This window comes from Hibiscus syriacus, unplaced genomic scaffold, assembly GCF_006381635.1.
Source record: "Hibiscus syriacus cultivar Baekdansim isolate YM2019G1 unplaced genomic scaffold, ASM638163v2 tig00012936_pilon, whole genome shotgun sequence".
In the NCBI taxonomy this organism is placed as follows: Eukaryota; Viridiplantae; Streptophyta; class Magnoliopsida; order Malvales; family Malvaceae; genus Hibiscus; species Hibiscus syriacus.
Window position 1 is genome coordinate 62,489 of NW_024062295.1, and position 22,624 is coordinate 85,112.

The window sequence follows — 22,624 nt, forward strand, 5'->3', positions numbered from 1 at the left end:
AAGGGGCTGGCTGAACATTGGCCCAATCTAATTGAGTTCCATCTAACAAATAATATTTATATAATTAAATTTTTTTATATTTTTTATAAAATTTTCAAAGGATTTCAATTCACCGTTAGAGGCTATTCCTTATGAAACTCAAACAAAGAATATTATTTTGCTTGTTTTTCAAAGTGTAACTTGATATTAGAGACGGCGGCGAAGGTCTTAATCCAAATTAAAAAAACATTAAGCCGCCGTCGTTTTTGAATTTTAAAATAATTTCCTACGCGACATAGATATCGACAATGACAACTGGGAACGAAGAGATTAGAGAGAGCCGTCTCCAATTTTGAAAGAAAGACGTTATAATATTAGATATACTATGTTTTTAAAATTGTCAGTTGAAATTGCCAAATTGTGAGGTAAGGGATTCCATCAGCACCAAGTTATTATAATTGCAATTTGCAACTTGCAAATTAAAGTTCAATAATTCCATGGATCAATTGGACGCGGAGACCTGCAAAATGCACGACACAGGTTCCTTTCAACAAATTATATCAAGGAAAAATCAATTGTAGGCTAGGCTAGGAGTAACATGGTCATAAAAAGTAAATTACATATACGAGTTAATCAACTTTTAAAGTATATTTTAGTGTTTCTATTAATTCATATATTTAATTTAATTTTATATTTAAATATAATGTGTTTTTGAGGAAGTGATATTTTAAAATAATGATATAATTAAAATTCGAGTATCAATTTAAGAATGAAACTTCTTTAAATATCAACTTAAAAAAACTTAATTCATATATCAAATATATATATTTAAACCTTAATTATCCATGCATTGGTCAGGTTTACAACTAATTATCCATGCACCTACGTCTACTTGAACAGTTGCGTAAAAACGAGTTGAAGGTAGATTAGAATGCGCATGACATGCCAGCTAGCCAAGCAAAAGATGTCCAACTCTGACTCGTCCTCTGACCCGGTCCTCCAACTTTGATTAATTTCGTCCTCTTTCTCTTCATATAGTTTCCAATATCCGAGAACACAGGAGAAGTGTCGAGAACTCTAAAACATGGGTTTCTGGAGATTGTTTGAGGTGGCTAGCATGCCAATCTTGCAAGTGCTTTTGATCAGTTTGTTGGGTGCTTTCTTGGCAACTGATTACTGCAAACTTCTCCCAGAAGACACCCGGCGATCCTTGAATAGGGTGCTGATTAGTTTAACTCTTCGTTTCCCTGAATGCACCATTTCTTTTTATTCTGCATATATGTTGCTGAAACTCTAATATCTTCTTTAACGCAGCTCGTGTTCGTCGTGTTTACACCCTCGCTCATGTTTGCTAGTCTTGCCAGGACTGTCACGTTTCAAGACATTATTTCATGGTAAGATCTGCATATATATACATATGTGTGTGTGTATAGCTTTGTTTGAACATGTTTGATTTGATCATCAAATTCACAGGTGGTTTATGCCTGTAAACATTGGGCTCACCTTTCTAGTGGGAGGAGTTCTTGGGTGGGTCATGGTTAAGATACTGAAACCGAAACCGTATCTGGAGGGTCTTATCATTGCTATGTGTTCATCTGGTGAGTTTGATTTTGACACACAGCTTTAATCTTTTAAGCCCCTCTGGTACTAAAAATAGATTCTTTTTGAATTAGGGAACTTGGGGAACCTTGTTCTCATAGTTGTCCCTGCAATCTGTAATGAGGATGGAAGCCCATTTGGGGATAGTAACGTGTGCCGCACGGTTGGACTTTCCTATGCATCTTTCTCCATGGCGGTAATGTAAAATAAAAGCATTTGGCTGCAGGAACTAGTGTAATTATTGTGATCAACTGTATTCATATATGATTCTGGATGCAGCTCGGTGGTTTCTACATTTGGACTATCAGTTTCCAGTTGATAAAATCATCATCTTTGAAATTTAGAGCACATGAAGAAGCTGAGGAATTCGCTTCGAAACAAGCCAACAAGAACTTGGATGCCACACCGAAACTCATCTTCTAAAAGGAGAAAGTGAAGAGGAAGTGGCCATTGTAGTGGTACGTGGTCCCTCAGAACAAAACAGTTTATGTTCTGGTTCTGTTTTATATGGTATACGATATACCACTAAATGGCTGACCTTACTGGCCTTTGAAATGACTGAAATTGCAGAATATACCCCAAGACAATAGCCCTAAGCCGAAAGGGAATGCATCGATATGGGTTAAAGTCGCAGGATTTCTTTATACGATTTTGGAAGAGCTCATGGCACCGCCAACGCTTGGTGCTGTAAGTTTTCCATATTTTTTGTGTTTCCTTTTTCATCCCATTTCCTAATGTAATACAATTTGGTCGACTTGATCAATCAGATTTCGGGTTTCATTTTCGGCACGATCGTCTGGCTGAGAAACCTCATAATTGGTCCCGGTGCTCCACTGCGGGTGATCCAAGACTCGGTTAAACTGCTAGGGTATGCGGTCTTGTCCCTTAATAATTTGCTCAGAATTAATTGGTACGTATGTTACCAAGTAGTAAAAGAACATTCATCCATGCAGGGACGCAACGATCCCCTGTATCATGCTCATTCTAGGAGCCAACTTGATACAAGGTCTGCGATCGTCCACGATCAAGCCGATGGTTATCGTGGGAGCGGTGTGTGTTCGATTCGTTATACTACCGGTTGTCGGTATCTGCGTTGTTAAAGCAGCAGGGGACCTTGGGTTCCTACCGTCCGACCCTCTCTTCCGCTTCGTGCTCATGGTTCAGTTCACTCTGCCACCTGCCATGAATATCGGCACCATGACCCAGCTCTTTAATATGGGTCAAGACGAGTGTTCGGTCCTCTTTCTTTGGACATACTTGGCATGTGCTTTAGCACTCACGTCTTGGTCAACAGTCTACCTGTGGATCTTGACCTGATGAAGAAGAGATTACACCCATTTATTCATATCATATAGTTGAAACTCTTATTCTTTTACATATATATATGGGGTAGTGAAGGGAGAGATGACAGATGGGTTAGCCTAGAATTAAGAATTTGTTTGATCAAGTAAAGCGAAGAAAGAAGCGGTGTTTGTATTTGTTGTGGCTCTGCAGGAGCATGAAATTTGTGTGTAAAATTAATGTAAAAGCTCCAGCAGCCTGATATTCATTTAAATGTCATCAGAGTTGGATTCTTCTCTTTTGGTCTTTCACTTCATTTCAATGTCATCAGAGTGAATGCTGCAAAAGAGAGAAAGGAATTATGTTGAAGTAATAAAGAGGTTAAGATCAGAAGTTGATGATGGTTGGGAAGGGATGAGACCAGAATTTTGGAGGTAAATTTGTTCAATTATCTCTGCATCTGGTGACCACTTCATGATAAAGCAACAACATTAATTAGGTCATTTTACACATGGTTAAAGTTTAGGGTAAAGTATATAAATAGTATCTGAACTTTTAGGGTGCTTGCATTTTAGTCACCCAACTTTTGAAACTTGCAAGACAAACATCGAACTTTTAGTTCATTTTCAATAAGGTCCCTGCCGTTATCTCGCGTTAGTTTTTGTGAAGTGGCATCTAACCCCGTCAACCCCCTTCTTCTTCTGCTCCTCCTCCTCTCACACCTCCGGTCAACTCTTTTTCAAACTCATTGATTTCATTCCAGTAAAATTATCATATCATTTTATGTGCTGCTCTTCCCCACTTCCATCAAATTATCTAAGCTTGTTAAGCAAAATAAATAAATTTATGTGTATACCCATTTTTTCTCCTTAAAATGACTATAATAATAATAAGGGAATGTTTTTTGAAAGCTTGAGTCGTCGGAGGCCAAATCATAAGATAAAGCTCTCACAAAACCCCATTCTCCCCTCACTTCATTTCGCGTAAGCCACGTCAAGGAGAAAGGTTAGAGAGCCCAAGGAGGAGAATAAAAGTAAAATATTTTTATCTTTTTATTATAGAAAATTTTATTTTAGTTTTTGAAAAAGTTATATTTTGGGTCAAAAGTGAGAAAAGTTGATATTTAAGTTCAAAAGGTTAGAGTTATCATTAGTTAGTTTTAATATTTTTATTTAAACACATTTTAGAACTCTTGCTAAGTTTAAAAATGAATAAATGGACGTTGTTATATTTTAATCTAAATTATAATTGATATTGGAATTAGATTTTGGTATAATTTTAATAGTTAATATTTAAATTTATTTAATAAGTAAATACTTATTTTTGGAAAGAAATCTTATAGAATAAGGTTTCTTGTTAACTAAGAATTTAATTCTATGAATATAGAGCAAGTCTTAAACTTAAAATTATAAGAACTATTTTAGAGATAAGTAATCTTTTGTGAGATTTTGGGATTTACATTGAAGAGATGTTATCTAAGGATATTGAGAGACTGATTTGGGATACCCAAGTTTTAGTATAGATATTGGATTTTATGATATATGTGATATCATATATTTTTACCATTTTTGATCTCTACGTGTATAATGAATTGTTATTCTACTTATACATAAAAGTAGATAAGGTTTAACCACATTAAATCTCGTCTCTTACGTGTCTATATTAATATCGTATTGTCTATTTTCGGCTTATAAATTTCTAATATCTCTGATATCTCATTTGCTGGTACTCTATAATCATGTAGAGAGAAAGCAAAGGAAAGCCTGTACGTGTACAACATAAGCTCTTAGCAATTACGTGTTGTGGCTGATCGATTCTTTACATATTTGCCTCCAGTGCTTTTACAGATTGATCTCAATATGTATTTACATCATATGAACATGAAAGACAAACATTGCCTAGACTTCACTACTAGCAGTAGGAGTTGCAATGTTTTTGTTCGAAGCAAATTCACCCATATTTCTTCTGATGGAGTAGCCAGTGCTGTTTGACCCATCATCAGTCCTATTAGAGTCCCTCTCCATTTGCCTTCTCTTGCACCTACTCTTGACCACCTCTTCCTTTTCATCGATGAACGAAAGGAACGTTTGAATGCGTGACGATTGGGAGCTTCGAAATTCAGATTCCCTGGAGTAGTGGCTGCTGAACTGCCGCACCATCTTCAGGAGATACAGAAAGAGAGCAATCAAGCAAGCTAATCCGCATATGAGAAATAGTCCCCAAAAGCTTTTAAGCTGAAGCCTGTCCACTTCCATCTTTGCACCTTGATAACTACATGGTTGTCTTAACAGCCATTTGTCATGGATCCTTTGCAGATCCCCGTTCTCTGAGAGTTTGAGAATGGCGGTCGACATGTCCACCGCAAGAGGAGAGTCCCGGGGAAAGGCCTGCTCCAAACAGTACCATTAGTTTTCTGTTAAGTAAAACGTACAACTTACAAGCACCAAAACAAAGGAGTAACTAACTTACAAATCCCCATCCGTTTTTGGTGAACTCTTGTCCCACAATGCTGAACTCGCATCTGGTCGAAAGAAAGAGCTCTATATAAGCACGGTCATCCACCATTGCAGCCACACCACCCTTGTGAGGCCCGTCTTTCAAAGCTTTAGTACATTCTTCCGGGGAGTTAAGAGCAACCAGTCGCGAAGGATCAATTTTTAGCTGGTCGGTTAAATAATTTCGGGCAAACGATCCCTGTTGGTAGCCAATGGGATCCTTAGATGCTACTAAAGTTTCAATGCCCTTAATGGGAGAAGTAAGTTGTTGCACTGTAAGGATTGAGGTAAGGCTTGCTGTGTAGCTAGAGTTGATTATGATAACCACAAATAGCCAGATAACAAGAACTATGCGACCAAGTACACTGACAGTATTTTCTCCTGAAGATAATAGAACAAAACCAAGTAGCACAAATTTTGCAAGTTAAACATATGGTATGTCCATGGCTAGTATGTATCGAAATCGAACACTGATCACAGTCATATGCATGGTATCACTTACTATGGGCGAAGAACCAAGTTGAAAAACTAAACCTGCAAAAGAAGTTCCAAATACGAAGTTATCAATCATGGTTTACTCGATTCAAAACCAAATGCGATGGAATACGATGCGAGCGGATGCCGCTCACCATAAAAGAGTAACTACTTGACGTCTCGGGGGGCCTTGAACTCATCATTCATCCTATGCTCCAAAATCCAAACTACAGTTCCGATCAGCAGGAAAAAGATTGCTGTCACTGCCCACATCCTTCGTGTGAATGGCCTCAGGAAGGCAAAAGCATTAGAGTTCTTCCTCCAAACTGGGGCCACCACGACTAATCCGGACTCGATATATGGCTGCGTGAAATCTGCCATCTTTGTTCTGTTAGTGATGATTGCAATGTCGCCTATTGCAGCATCAAACACCTGAATCATAATGAGAAGAAAACTTGATGATCAAAACTGATCAAAGGAAGTAATCAACCACCTAAAAAGAATTGGTTTATGTTACATACACCTGCTGTGATCAGACGCACCAGCTCGGTGCCACTCGGATTGGTACGGCCGTCCGAAGGGAACTAATTTGTATGGTACAGCATAGGGCAACAAATTGAGAGCAGCAGTGAATACATCAATGCAGTATCCTGTAATTGCATCAGGGCCTTTTACCGAGACAAATTCACGGTAACTAACACGATGAGGAACTCCAAACTTCAAATATCTACCACTATTCGGAAACACCCATCCACGGGGTTTCTGTGTGGTTTGTCCAGGCCAAAAAACATTGCGTAGCATTCGATTCGTGCTAGAACAATTAGGAGGTTTTCTCCAAAGGGTTTCCGGAGGTGCGATCGATAGGCCGGAATGATTGGACCAGTATCCGATTCTTCTATAGCCATTACCAATCACATTGATGAGTTCAAATGCAGGATTAATGAGATTCCGGTCATTAGTAAACCTGAAATCCCCTGTGACACCCTTCATCTTGATGCTCAAAATGTTGTCAAGTAACAAATTCCCCCCTTGAAACACGGTCAAAGCTTCAAGATGCAAGCTTCCTGCACCGAGCCCTGACGAGAAAGAAGCATTTAAAAACGAAATGTTTCCGCCCTGATCGAAGAATTCATCAATAGCACGAGCTATCAACCATACCGTGTCATAGGCATATAGACTATAAGCGTTGAGTCCAAAGTTGCTCCACCTCGAAACAAATCTCCTTGAATCGAATCCATAGCATCTTGTGATAGCGGAGAGTCTGTATCCAGGACGGTAGATAACCAATTAGTAGCAATCCAAACGTAGCCACTTCCCATCATTCCTAGATACTGAGCCACACTGAACACTTTGAGACCCCAACTACCAGCAACATGTACAACAAGAACCCTAGACTCCCTCAAAGCCACCTTTACAAGCACATCAGTGATTTCATCCTGCGTCGGATCTTGGCTTAAACGAGCTTTGTAGGTGATATGGCATCGTCTTTCGGCAAGTTCGTCCCCCAATGCAGCAATCCCATTTCTGCCGTGATCGTCATCCTTATAGATTGCTATCACCTCTCTCCACTCGTAATGGTCTATGATTTCGGCAATGGCGGCCATCTGATATACATCGTTATGAGAAGTCCTCACAAAGAATGGGAACTGAATTGGAGACAGGGTAGGATCCGTGGATGAGAATGACAGCAGAGGGACTTGCAGAACATTGGCAATATGGGAAATCACATGAGCCGCCACTGATGACTGGGGACCAATTATTGCAACTGTCTTTCTCCATGAATATTAAAGCTAAGATCAAACCGAACCAATGAATGACAAATTGTAAAACATAGAAAAAGTTTTCGCTTAATACTAATTATAATGACAATGAGAATGTTATTGGATTAAAATTCTTAATTTCATGTTATTATATAATATGATATGAAATTCAGTGATAAATGTTAAAAAAATTAGGTGTCATGAAAATAATATGTAGTATGATTGATTTATGTCATTTGATTATATGTAGTAATTGATGAGTTTAATTATGATTAATTTGACAAAGATTCTTTGATTGTATAGGAATATAGTTGAAATACAAGATTAATGTAGAATACATGTTAATATTGCCAATAAGAATTATTGGTGATAAATATTTGATTTTATAAAGAAAATATGTCTTTGTCTTTAGAATTATGAAAATAATTTATTTTGTGGACAAGTAATCCTTTTTATAGTTTTTATAACTTCTGGGATTTATGTTGCAAAGATGTGTTTTATAGGGAATTTAGAAGAGTGTTTTTGGATATACCGAATTTAGGATATATGAGATATCATAAAAATATATTCTTTGTGACCTCTACATTTATATTAAATTTATATTTTTTCATTCGTGGAGGTATGCAAAACCGAACCATGTTAAATATATTCTCTTATGCGTGTCTTATTTTATGTTGATTTCGTTTTAGTTATTTTTTCGCATACAAATTTCTAACAAAAGATACTAAAGCCATGGTTCAAGTTAACAAGTTTTGAAAGAATTTATTGTTACGAACTTTGTTAAGAAGACATGCAACATAGTTTTGTTGAAATTAATTTTTTAGTTGTGGGAGAGTAATTCCCAATCAATCTAACATTGCTTCAATGGATATTACGTAAGAATTGAAATTGGTGAAGAGTTGACTACTTCAATGAATATTTAGCTTGTGTAAGGACTGAATTGTTGAAGACTTGAAGTTTAATTTTTTAATGAAATTCAAGTCAAGGGGAGAGATTGTTAGATATTGACTAAATTTCTATTTAATTATTAAATTGGATTATGTTGTAATTCTACTTGTTGAAGTTGATTAAGTTTATTTGAATAAAAAATCCTATGATTAAGGATTTTTGGTGATAAAATATTTGACTATATAAATATAGAGTATGTCTTAACCTTTAGAATTATGCGAGATAATTATTTTAGAGAGATATTTTTTTTTTATAATTTTTATAGTTTTAAGGGTTTACTTTGCACAAATAGATTTTATAAAGATTTTGGAATCATATTTTGGAACATCAAGTTTATGATACATGAGATATCATGTAATAGTACTTTTCTTGATATATATATTTATAGTGGGTTTGTGAAAGTAATGTCGAACCACGTTAAATCTCATTTCTTATGTATACTTTATTTGTTTTTGATATCGCTTTGATTATTTTTTACTTACAAATTTCTAATATATGATAGAAAATTTTAAACTCATAAGGTTGTATATTTTATAAGGCAACACGTGTCTTAAGTGAGAGATTGTTAGATTAAATTTCTTAGTCATTAATGCACACACCAACATATGCAACTATTTGAACTCAAGATCTTTAAAGGAAATAATACTTACTGATGTCTCTTATTGGATTCTTAATTAAAATTTTTAATTATGGATATATATATATATATATATATATATAATTAGTATATTATAATGGAGAGATAATAGTCTCCCAAAATTAAATTGGTACCTATCATTGATCAAAGAGTTATCCGGAAAAATAGAAGATCAAAATGTTTTGGATAATCTCTAACACTGAGTTCAGGGTTATTAATGTTCATATCAACTGTATTTTGGTTCTATAAAACGTACCTTCCACTAACGCCATGAATCCACTGTAATTGGAGTCCTTCAACTGTACTTTTAATTGAGTTCCTTGAAGAATATCTGGGTGTGAATTTACATCGTCTATGGCTGCATCGATTGCAACTTTTGCAGCTTTTCCAATGACAGATTTTATTGCTAAAATAGCCCCGATATTCACAACTTTTGGCCTTCCCGTAACGTTTGTGCTCAGTCCAATTGCAGGAAGACCATTGAAGATGATCATGGACGCCAAAAGCCACACGATTATATTCATGGGAATTGCTGCTACTGCTGCTTCATTAGAGTTGCTCTGAATGAATGAAAGAAACGAGTCAATGAGCAGCGAAAAGGCAATCCAACAACAGAATTAACGAGAATTGAATGGTATAATCCTTGAAGATTGGAGGCATGATTAAGCTTCAAGAGTGGTGGGTATTTGACTGATAAGAGAAGCTAAACAAGATAATATGCGTCAGGTTCGGTTGTCGCCTACTGTAAACTCCCAAGGATGAGAGAGAGAGACATGATCCGAGGGAGAGGGCCTTTTGAGGTTGAAATTACTAATGACAAATGAGTGGCCCCTTAGTGGCGGTGTTGTGTTTTTCACCCATGGATATAATTATAAAAGCCAGATCCATCCATTTCAACAAAACTCAAGCCGAGTCGACACTATATCTTCACTCAACTTGGTGCAGAAAAATGACCCCTCAGAACCTACACCTCTTGTGAGTGCCCCCATGACCAATTCCAAACGCTGTTTTCACTCATTTTGATGGCTAATTGATTTAATTATGCATTTCTTACATCATATATGCGTTTGCAATTGCTGCGGGACTCAACTCGCCAAGTCGGGACAATTGAGGCTGGTTTCACTCTTTTTGTTGGCTCTGATATCTCCAAGACATTTGCTGTCCGGTGAGTCGCCTTTGCCTTTGCTTTGATATCAACGTGTGGATATAAAGAGTCAACCTTATAATGGATAATGATTATATCAACTCTCACAAACAGGCCCGGAAGCCTAAAATAAATCATCCATACAAATTTTACTAGCGAGCCAGCCCAATATACAAAGCTTTAGCTTCGTTTCTAATTAAGGATCCTCCTTTTATCTGAATTCGATCAATTTTGATGTAAAATGGAGTGCTTTTAAAAGGTATAATTATAAAAATCCCACAGTACGGTAGTTCTAGTTTGTTTTGTTTGGATGACTAAAAAAAATTAAAAACACGAGGTGAGAGAGGGGCCTAGATTGAAGAAATCCAAACCAGGGGAAAGGTCAGCGATGAGGAAGTGAAACACGTGTCAAAAGCCCAATCCCCTCTCAAGCTCTGCCTATAATATAGTGCGCAAAACTTGGAATCCCATAAATATATATAACAGACGCCGTGTTTCTTCTCTCTCTAACCGTCTCTGTTTTGAAAATCTGATCGGTTCAATCGGTTCAATCGGAAATCATTGCTTAGTCCGGTTCAATCTAAATCGGTTGAATCATTATTAGTGAACCAGTCAGAACCGCTGAACCGTTCGAATCAGACCGGCTGAAAATCAGAAAAATCGGGATTTTTGTTATTTTTTTTAAAAATTAAACCAAATAACGTTGTTTGTTAAACGAGCCAAGTCGAACTCGAGTATTGCTGAGCTCGACTCGAACTTGAAAACTTTAAAAGTAAGCTCAACTCAACTCAAACTCACAAGCTAAAAATTATCAAGTTCAACTCAAACTCGAAATATAATATTGAAACTTGAACTCAAAAAAGTTTGAACTCAAAAAAAATTAGAAGCTCGATTGAAGCCTAAAATTCGAGCTTGATTGAAGTGAAAGAATAATTCACTCAATGCTCACCAAAAGGCTCCATGATTTTGAATGTCAAATTACCTCTATTATTTATAGAAGTTAGTTGTGATGCGTTTCTATGTTTCTTAGCAATGTGAGATTGTTTTGTTCTCATATTTTTACTCTTTAAACTTTTGGGATGCTCTTCTATATTTCTTAATCATATAGGATTGTTTTAAAAAAAATAAACCAAACTTTCCAACTCGTGGCTTTTTTCTATCCCTTTTTTTCTTTATCTGATCATACTTTCTTCACAATCGGTAGGGTGTACCCAATAAAACTTTCCAACTCGTGGCTTTTTAAATACCATACGTCTCGGGTGGATTGAATCTCAATTTCAGTGCTTCACCGTTTTGGCAGTTGATTCCTCCAAAATATGGGTCAGTGTTCATTTTTTTGTTTGTTTTTTTGGTGGGTTGTGGAGAGAGATCAATGGCTCTAGCGACAGATGTACCGCCTGCAAGTGGAGGCTTCAAAGGAGGTTTCAATTCAATGGAGGATGAAAACGAAGACACATTGAGGAGTCTGAGCCAAACCAACGCTGCCAAACCTCCGAGAAGCCTCTCTGCTATGCGCCATTGCACAAGCTCTGCTTGGTTAATCGAAAGGGTTAGTCTTATGTGTTTCACAGTTGTTCGAAATCAATACTTTTGTTTTCATGGATTAATACTTATCGGTTTGGTGTAGGAATCAGTGATGGGTGCGGGGGGATTGAAGTCACCACCATCAAGAGAGGATTCAGGATTTCTGTCTGTATTTCGTTCGGGAAGCTGTTCTGAAAAGGGACCAAAACAGTATATGGAGGATGAGTAAATATGTATTGATAATCTCTTTCAACATCTTGGTTCGCCTGCAGACTTTCCTTACCTAGGAACATTCTATGGGGTGTGTAACTTCTGTTAGGTTAGAGTACTTAAATTCATGAACCATTTGCATAATTATTGAATTTATCCGGTATTAGACCAATTTTTTTTAAAGATAAACTATGTATTTGATCACCCACCTGTTATTTAATTTATGTTTATTATCATTTAACTATTATTTTTTTCAAAACAATACTTAAAATTATTTTGATTACCCGTCGCTAAATAATTAATAGTGATGCTCTTATGTCACAATAAGATAACGTCATATCAATATTGAAAAAAAATATATCATGTCAGTTTCACCGTTAATTTTTTAATGCTAGCCGACTAAAACAGAACCAAAACATAATGTTAGATATGATTTTGAGAAAAATTTAATGTAAAAAATACTCACAATGTTTGATTAAATAGTCATTTTAAGCCCTATTTTTTAGAATATTTTGACCATCAATATTTCATTTTAGGGTAAAAGGACCCTAATATTGAACAAATAGTTACTTTAACCCTTATTATTTATTTTTGGAATATTTTGACTCTCAATTTTTTATTTTAGGGTAAAAGAGCCCTAATATTTGAATAAATAATTACTTTAACCCTTATTAATTGTTTTTAGAACATTTTGACCCTAAATGTTCCATTTTAGGGGAAAATATCATTATTTGAATAAATAGTTATTTTAACCTTTTTTTTCCCTCAAAGTGAAACATTGGGAGTTGAAATGTTCCAAAAATGAATATAGGTGAAGATGATTATTTAGTCAAATATCATAAGTATATTTTATCATAAGCCTTTGGAAAAATAATAGTTGAGTGACCAAAACTGAAAATAATTAATAGATTGGTGATAAAATAACGAGTTTAACCTATTTTTTAATGTAGAACTAGTGTTATCGGGTTCTGTTCTTTTTCCCTATAGGTATTTGATGGACATGGCGGTCTCGATGCAGTATCTTTTACCCGAAAAAACATTCTCAACTTCATCGTCGAAGACAAAAATTTCGGGACCTGCACGAAAAAGGCGGTGAGGAGTGCATATGTGAAAGGTGATCATGCACTTGCAGATGCTAAAACTCTCGATAGTTCCTCCGGCACCACGGCTTTGACTTCTCTCATTTTGGAAAGGTAAGAAACCAAATGCTAACGTTGATTATTGTGATGTTCGACATTGATACAGACATATTCACTTGTGATTGTTTCTGTGTCAGACCATGACCGTCGCTAACACCGGCGATTCCCGAGCTGTATTGGGGAAACGAGGAAGGGCAATCGAGTTGTCTAAAGACCACAAACCCAACTGTACATTGGAAAGGTTAAGAATCAAGAAACTCGGCGGTGTGATATACGATGGATACCTGAATGGCCAGTTCTCTGTAGCACGTGCTCTAGGAGACTGACACATCAAGGGAGCTAAAGGTTCGAAGAGTCCCTTAAGCAGTGGGCCGGAGATGGAAGAAATATTGCTGACGGAAGAAGATGAGTTCCTAATAATGGGGTGTGATGGTCTTTGTGATGTATGGCTAACCAGGCTTCTTCAATAATGGAGAAGTTGGCAACCTTGTTGTTTCCCGATCTAGGAGAGACACCAAATGCTACACGTTGAATCAGAAGTAATCTGCAAAAATTAAAGAAAGAAATGATTAAAATAGAATATGAAAGAAGAAAGGAAATGATAAGAAATAAAATTGATAGAAATGTTATAAAAGATGGGTTGCGTAAGTGTTGAATAAATCTCCTTCAAGTGATGTTGACTTCGGCCTCCAATGGTGGTGATGAAGTATGCCTTGTTGATGAATGAATGATGATTTAATGGTGATGAAATGGTAATGGAATGTTGATGGAGTTGGCGTGTAAGTGATGATGAAAGGTGGTAATGAATAGATAGTATCTTATAAGACTAAGAAGGAACCAATGCTATAAAGGAGCAAAGACCCGTTTCTTATAAGTCGTCATAAGGGATGATATTAAGGACTTTGACCCTCTAGTTATAAAAACTAGGAACCAGAAGTATCAAGGTGAAGGAATGACGCCACAAGCTTTAGAAAGGCTTGTTTAATCGATATAGTTCTAAAAAGAACTTGAAGAGAGAATAATCTCACAAAGGATTTATAATTATCAAAGGGTTCTCTTACAAATGAAATATCCAAGCCTATTTATAGGCTAGCATAGGTTTGGCCGAATAAATAGGTGTCTATTCGGCTAAATACATGACTATTAAATAGAAATACATGATGTTTTAATGAATGAGATGTCCTTGGCCGAATGGTCTCCTTGTTCTTCATCTTGGTGCCAATTTTGAATCAAAATGATGCTTAGGTCGAATAGAGAGAACCCTCTTCATTTTGGCACCCATTTCATCCACACGCATGGCACATGTGTGGGCTGGTCATGAGGCACTCACATGGGTGGCTTGGGGTTTATGGTGTGTCTCCTACTTGGCGTGAAGTTGAGCAGCAAATTAGGTGTGACTTTACATCCAACTTGCTTCTAGATGACATGGCGTCAATGGGGCAGTAATTATTTATGAAAGGTCACATTTGTGGAAGGCAACCTTTCATCATTTGAGCTACTTCCAATGTGTTTGAGCTGAAGATGAGCTGGCCATAGATGCGATACATGACAATGAGTCTTAGGACAACTCCTTGTGAAAGGACACTTCTCGGATTGACAACTCTTCGCGAAAAGGTACGAATTTACAAAATTCTACCTAGACCATATTTGTAGTGCTCTGTGTGGTAAAGATGATGGTGCAACTCTCCAGCTGAAAAGAAGTCTCTAGCTAGCTCAAAAGTCCAGCTCAAGTGAGCTATGAGCTCAGAGGTCAGTTGACAACTTTTCATCATTTGTTCTTCATGATCTCCCGAGTCATCTTATGGAAGTTTTCCTAGCTCATTGACTCTCATGCTAGCTTTAAATCAGCTCCCAACATGTGGCCGAACATGTACCTACAAAAGAAAGCTTTTATAAGCTAAGTAATATAAAATATAAATATATAAATATGTGGTTCATAACAATAACTTCATACATTCATAATATTATCATCATAACTATAAATATAATGTATGTAAGCTATTGTCATAACTATGATATAAAGAAAGATTAAGTTGAACAAAATCCCCCTTTGATTATTGTGAAAGGTTGGAGATGCAAGTCCATTTTTGACACTGAATCGGATCACATCACTTTGGGATGTGATGAGTAGCCAATGTGCGGTGATGATGGTGCGGATGGAGCTAATGCAGCACAATGATCCAAGGAGGTGCTCGAGATCACTCGTGAAGGAGGCACTCCAACGCAACACGTGTGATAATCTAACCGTCTTCGTCGTCTGCTTCTCGCCGGATCCACCACCGAAGATTGAAATTCCAAGATCGTATAAGAGGAGGAGTATATCGGCGGAAGGGCTGGATCTCCTGAAGGGTGTTTTGAACAACGATTGATTGAGTGATGAAGAAGTGTGTGTATCTTGTACAAAAAGAGAAGAAGAAAACAATGGAGTTCTTCTCAATAACAACTGGTCCTTGTGGATAGAAATAGTAGATGATTTCTTCAATCCTGGATATCTGGTATACAATTTTGTTTTTCTTTTATTTAAATTATTTTGATTTTGATTTGTTTAACAAATTAAATAATTAAATATCACAAAATTTTGAAGTCTGTTGATTTCACGATTAAATATAAATATAACGTGATCAGTTTATTTATATTTATAAATCTTTGTATTTATTTAAAGTTTGTTTATTAAATTATTTAGTGTTTGATTAATATGTAAATGATATCGTCATTTTATGAGTTTATTTTATTTATTTATAATAATTAATATATTTATATCTTAAAAATAAAATGTCTACCTGTTTATAAAAGTGTAAAGTTCAAATAAACTATTAAAAGGGGATAAAAATACTCTTTATAGTTTTAAATTGACATATAAATATGAAATTTTTGTTATTTTATTTAAGTATAAACATAAATTATATCCTAAATTTAGTAACTTTGATTAAATTATCTTTTGAAACGTGACATAAAATTACCCTTAAAATTAATAATATTTTTTTCTAATACGACTAAGGTGATGACATTATCAACATACGAGAAGAGTTAGAACTTAATTTTTAATTTTGAAGTTAAATCTCGTGGTTATTTTGTATCATGATTTCAAAGTTCATTGAGATAATTTTATCCTGATATTTTTCAAATTACATGTGTTTATAATTAGAATTTTAATATTTAATTTTTGAATATGTCACGCATGTTATCCCCCTAACCAAAGGTGTTAAAATTATAAGTATGAATCAATAATAATCGAATATGCATAATTAATATTTGTTAGGTACCTAGTTGCATCAAAGAAAAAAATTTAGGTACCTAATTGAACCAATGAAAATGTGGCATCACATTGCACATAAATGCTGAAGGTAAGGGTTTTTTTTTAACCTAAATATCACTCTAAATAAAATTAGTTTCCGAATTAACATTCATTTCTCTTTATTTTATTTTGACCCTTACCGATGCAACCTTAAAAGACTTTGGTGGAATTCCCACCGGGTAAACAAAGACACTGAAAAGTTAAAGCATGTCTTTAGTTCGCACCTTTACCTAAAAGAGTGTCAATTTAAGAATCAATCTAAAACATGTGTTAATTTAGAAATTAATTTTTATGATGACATTTAAGTAAGAAAACCAAAATTAATTTTATAAATAAATGTTTAGAAAAATCTCTTAAAAGTTAAAGTCTAGTTTTTCTTTTTAGTAATTGCCTTCTATTTTTACAATGGAACATATACACACGCGTTCTAACTCACGCACCCATGTAAAGTAATTGCTAGTTATGAAAATATTTAATTTTAATTTTTTTAGGGCCACATAATTATTGTGATTATAAATACTCGCTTATGGGTTACTTTATTATATATATATGATTTGTATTTTTAGACAAAATCTTATAACTTGAGGAATTATATATTTTATAACTACTATGATCAAAATTTAAAGTTGTATATTTTACCGGGTAAATAACTTAATTTGTCATGTTAAAAAATAATTTTATAGTATCTACACACATGTGAATATATTATAATTTATCATTTTAATTATTTTTTGGACCAAAATTAATATTTAATATTCAAAACTTTATAAATGATAAAAATATATTGAAATTTTCATATTTTTAAATAAAATGTACGATAACATGGGAAGAATTAGTAAGTTCTGACCCAAAAAAATCATAAATGAAACTAAAATAATGATACATATTTTGGCAATTTTCCTAATAAATCACCGGTGATCGGTATATTTACCGATCTAACACCGGTCAGATTATATTTCTCGGTCTAACACCCGTAGCAGTAAAGCGCGCCCCCTGAACCACACTATACGCTGATTTGGCACCACGTGGGTATAATGCGCCCCCTGCCCCGTGATATACGTGGGTATAGAGCGCCCCTGATCCGCGCTATACCTGGGTATCTGACACGTGGGGTATAGCGCGATGCAGAGGGCGCGCTATACCCCTAAATACCCATCCCTTCACGTCCCCATCCTCCCTATAAATACCCTATCCTCAATCACTTTTATCACACCAAATTCTCTCAAAATCTCTAAATTTCTCTCAAATACTCTATCATTTTAAGGTATATTTTATAATATTTTTATTATTATGTATTTACTTTATTTAATATTTTACTTATATAATTCTTTTGCAGATATATAATGGAAGGCAGTCTACTTCGCTCGGATGGAAATCATATATCTCTACACTTTGCTGATACGGTAACATTTTAACGTTTTAATTTAATTTAAACTATTAGTAATATTTAGTTGATTTATTTAATGCATGATTATTATATTAAGAATTAAATATCTCGACACTTTGCTGATACGGTAATATTTTAACGTTTTAATTTAATTTAAATTATTAGTAATAATTAGTTGATTTATTTAATGCATGATTATTAGATTAAGAATTAAATATCTCGACACTTTGCTGATACGGTAACATTTTAACGTTTTAATTTAATTTAAATTATTAGTAATAATTAGTTGATTTATTTAATGCATGATTATTAGAGTAAGAATTATTTTTGTAATTATTTATTTTTAGGAGAATGACAATGTATTAGATCATTTTTATTAGGAATCTTAAGTTAGTGATACCCAACCTTGTCTTGCGTATTTAATAGAGGCTGGATTCGGTTACATAGGTAGATATCAGAGTCACTGTAAGATAGAGTCAGACCTGATTTCTACCTTAGTAGAGCGGTGGAGGCCGGAGACCCACGCATTCCATTTTCCGTGCGGAGAGTGCACGATCACGCTTGAGGATATTTCTATGCACTGGGGCTTCCGGTGGATGGAGATGTGATATCGGGGATAGCTTCCGGTTCTTGGACTACTTTGTGTCAGGATAGTCTAGGACGTGTCCCATAAAATTTTATCGGAGGTAGGATACCGTTAAATTGGTTAGATGCCAATTTTCGGGAGTTGAGCACATACGTCTCTAAGGATGAGGTTAAGATGTATGCACGGGCATGCATACTGCAGTTGATAGGAGGGTTGCTGATGCCGGACAAATTCTCGCAACCTAGTTCACTGCATGTGGTTGCGACATCTTAGCGACTTTCGTCTCGCCGGATCATTCAGTTGGGGCTCGACAGTTTTGGTTTTGCTATACAGGGAGATGTGTGGAGCCACTGACTACAGACGTAATGCTATCAGCGGATGTCTCTTGCAGCTGCAGTCTTGGACATGGTATCGATTGCCCTTTTTATGTCCTGTTGTGAAGAACCCATTCGTATTTCCACTACTTCTGAGGTAATTATAAAAATGATTTTGTATATTAATAATTTTATACAACATATAACAAATTTTTTTCCTTGAATAGGTGTTCTACTGATAGGAAAAATCATCAGGAGCTACCTGATGATTTAGAAAAATTAGGGTGCTAATCGATCAGAAGGCTGGCACACATGTATGAATTTTAATGTTTAAAAATCGATTTTAGATTATAGTTATATAATTAGATTATTATTTTGATAAAAAATTATATATTATTTGTTTTAGTTTGAATGGGTGTCATATTCTACTGATGATGTGAGGGTGGTGATCCCACATGAGTTGAGGGGTCCATCAGATGTTTGGATGGCGATGGTCCCTCTGATCTGTTATGCTACCATTGAGTGGCACTCCACTGATCGCGTGCTCCGGCAGTTTGGTTGTTTTCAACCAATTTCGGAAGCACCTCGCAATATGGACGAGTTGCATAGCTTTGATAGACGCAACAAGATAGATATAGATTGGCTGGTGAGGCATCATGAGTGGGTCGTGTTGTGGAAGGATCGACATCGGCGCCTTCCACGTAGAGAGCCCATTTTTACTGCTTATTGATGTATGCTGAGGATTATTATGACTGGTTCAACAGTAACGGGAAACCGTTTCTACTTTCCGAGGATGAACGAGGGCAGACCTTTCCACGACGTCGACAAAGACGTTCACCGACACATCACCATTGTCCCCCGACTCGTGGACGGAGAGCAGGTGCTTCCAGTTCATCCTCAGCTGCACCAGCAGGACCTTCCCAGCAGCCACCGTAGCCATATATGATACCACATCCATATATGATGTCGCAGCCATATATGATACCGCCATCGCCTTTCCATTACCAGATGCCGCCGCCGCCGCCTTCACCTGGTTTTATGACCCCGCCACCGCCACAGTCACAGATGACCCCTCCTGGAGGCTATTATGGGTCTATGTTTGCAGATTCGACTTAGGGTTCATATGCTGGATATTTGGCGGGTTCAGCCTCATCACCCATGGCCGCAGCACAGACACCTCCTGTACAGTTTTCACACTCAGCGATGTCTGGGTTTTCCCAGTTTTCTCAGTTTTTGCAGGCCGGTGGGATAGTCAGTCATACACCTCCAGGGTTCTTATTCTATGGAGGTGCTTCATTATCATCAGCTCCTCATCAACCTAATGTACTTGCTCAGGACGACGACGACGACGATGACGATGGTGACGACGACGATGACAGCGAGGAGTCAAAACCAGTGATACGAAGAAATCCTCCTCGAGACCGACAGCCACCGCCCTGCGGAACACATTCGCGACGCAGGCATCGATATATTTTTTTTATTATATTTGTATTTACTTTATTTTGTTTAATTGTAATTTTTTATTATTTCTCATTTAATACTTACTTTATTTTGTTAAATTTGTTGGACTTTTTTTTAATATATTTCAGTTAATTTTGTTATTACCATTTAATATCAGTTATTGTAATTTGGTTATCATTTACCATTTAATTATTATTGTAAGTTTGTTGTATTTAAATACCAAATTGTTATTAGTTTGATAAAATTTAATGATTGTGTTCGTTTTTTTAATCTTCATCAGCGATTATCGAATGACATTAACTTGAAGTAAATGCAAATTAAAATACAAGAATTATTATTTGATAAACAAATACATCATTTCCTCATCAATTATTACTTGATGACAACAGAAGTGAACATGTTTTTCTAGTGTGTCCTGGGTTTCTACAATGGCCACATCTTCTGTCTTGTCTAGATCTTTCTCGAATATCCATATCGCAATGAATTCAATTGGATTTTGGACGACCACGCTCCCTCAATAAACTCGGATTTGGTACAATCGGAAGCCAATCTTGAACCTCATCAGGGTCTTTGTCATTACCTATGGGGGAAAACTCAAATTCGTATACCTTAAAAACTTCAGATAGTAGGTATACGAGATCCACAAAATGGTTATAGTCTTGACGTGTATGCGAGCAAGCTGCTATCACATGAGAGCATGGATACTTCAGAGCTTGAAAAAACCCGCAGTCGCACATTCTGTCCCTTAGATTTACTCTTAACGACACATCTTCAATCCTTTGAAGAGGTCGCGACAACTCTGTGACACGAAACATTTCATGCCTTCTCGAGAAGCTTGTTACAGACATTCCATTTGATGCAACAATTTTTTTCTGTAGATCTGCAACTAATCTAGGGTGATAGACATGACCGCCTTGCATCCAGGTTTGAGCTTGTCCCCCGAGCTTCGCAAAAAGTGCCCCCAAACAAAAATATGTAGTTTTTACCAAAACCGCTACAGGTAAGTGACGTGCACCCTTTAAGGTTGAATTGATTGCCTCAGCCAAGTTGGTCGTCATGTGTCCATATCGATATCCACCATCATATGCGTTCGTCCACATTTCTTTATCGATGAGGCTGATGTAATCGTATCCTTCCTCGTTCTTCGCCCGCAAATCTTGAAGCATTGATTCAAACGTTCGAGGAAGTAGTTCGTAACCTGATCAAAAAATGTATAACTTACTAACTTGCTTTCACTTACCCATGCGCATAATTAATTGACGCTCATCATTCTTCTTGTACCTTCCATGATAGTTCGCAGCAATGTGTCGGAGACAATACCTATATTGGACAAAGGGTGGTTGCCACATTGGACCCAAAGACTTCATTACTGCTTTTATCCCAGCTCCGCGATCTGAAATGACACAGATTTTTTCCCTTGTGATAACATGTGCACGTAAATTTCGGAGGAAAAAGCCCAAGAATCTGTATCTTATCCTTCGACAAGAGCAAAAGCAACTGGAAGAATGTTGTGATTGCCATCTTGGACAACTGTCAATAATAAAACTTGCTTGTATTTTCCATACAAGAAAGTCTCGTCGATCTGGACCACAGGCTTGCAGTATTTGGCAACATTAATGCACTGTGGGTAACTCCAAAAAACCCGGTAGAATTGGCATCGATCACGAAGAACTCGATCATTATGGTATGCATAGGAGGTTTCGAAGTCCACAATTATCCCAGGATTCAACGTCCGCACCAGCCTAAACCAACCTGAAAGTTCGTTGTAAGATGCATCCCATTCGCCATGAAGTTTGACAATGGCATTTAGTTTTGCCAACCAAGATGAGGCATATCCGCAAATTCTGGCCCGTACATTGCACCAAATCAACTTCATACATGTGTGCAGGAGGGTTAGTTTGTGCCACATTTCCTGGAACTTCATCATCATCGGAGTTGAATTGCAGTGATTCTGAGTGAATGAATAGTCCAGTCTCAGCACTATCCGCACTAGGCTCACGAAGCGGTTCTTCTGGTGGAGATGATGGTTCCTCAATGCTCTCCACATTTAGGTCGAAGAACTTACTACTACTTGCACGCCTTCCCCTTGAACTGGAAGGCATATCGACATTGAGATCGAAAAAGCTCGCAGTCGAATGCCTCCCCCTGGAGCTTGAAGCCATCGTGTCAAATGGAAACTGCATAGATGGTTGCGTCGATGGCATCTCCATATGGTCAAAGAAATTTGCAGATGAATGCCTTCCCCTTGAACTGGACGCGGTGTTGCCATACGGATTGTTCGTGGACCCACCTCGGTACATATCATAAGGAGTTGCGGATGAATGTCTCCCCATTATGGTATTAAAATCATTACACATTACTGTAGTCGGGCTGTCAACTTGATCAACTTGT

General features: G+C 36.5%; 1 protein-coding gene and 2 pseudogenes across 1 annotated transcript; 2 read left to right on the forward strand and 1 right to left on the reverse strand.

Annotated features, from left to right (window-relative positions):
* The first annotated feature begins 1,018 nt into the window (after window positions 1–1,018).
* On the forward strand, window positions 1,019–16,176 carry LOC120205750 (protein PIN-LIKES 5-like). Its single transcript, XM_039205576.1, is given in 10 exon segments — window positions 1,019–1,198; window positions 1,294–1,373; window positions 1,453–1,577; window positions 1,653–1,774; window positions 1,858–1,981; window positions 1,984–2,036; window positions 2,149–2,265; window positions 2,346–2,446; window positions 2,532–2,939; window positions 16,153–16,176. Coding segments are annotated over 9 exon segments (1,221 nt in total). The 5' UTR covers window positions 1,019–1,063; the 3' UTR covers window positions 2,896–2,939; window positions 16,153–16,176.
* Window positions 4,596–9,982, reverse strand: LOC120205745 (annotated as a pseudogene).
* Window positions 11,746–15,614, forward strand: LOC120205751 (annotated as a pseudogene).
* Window positions 16,177–22,624: the final 6,448 nt, after the last annotated feature.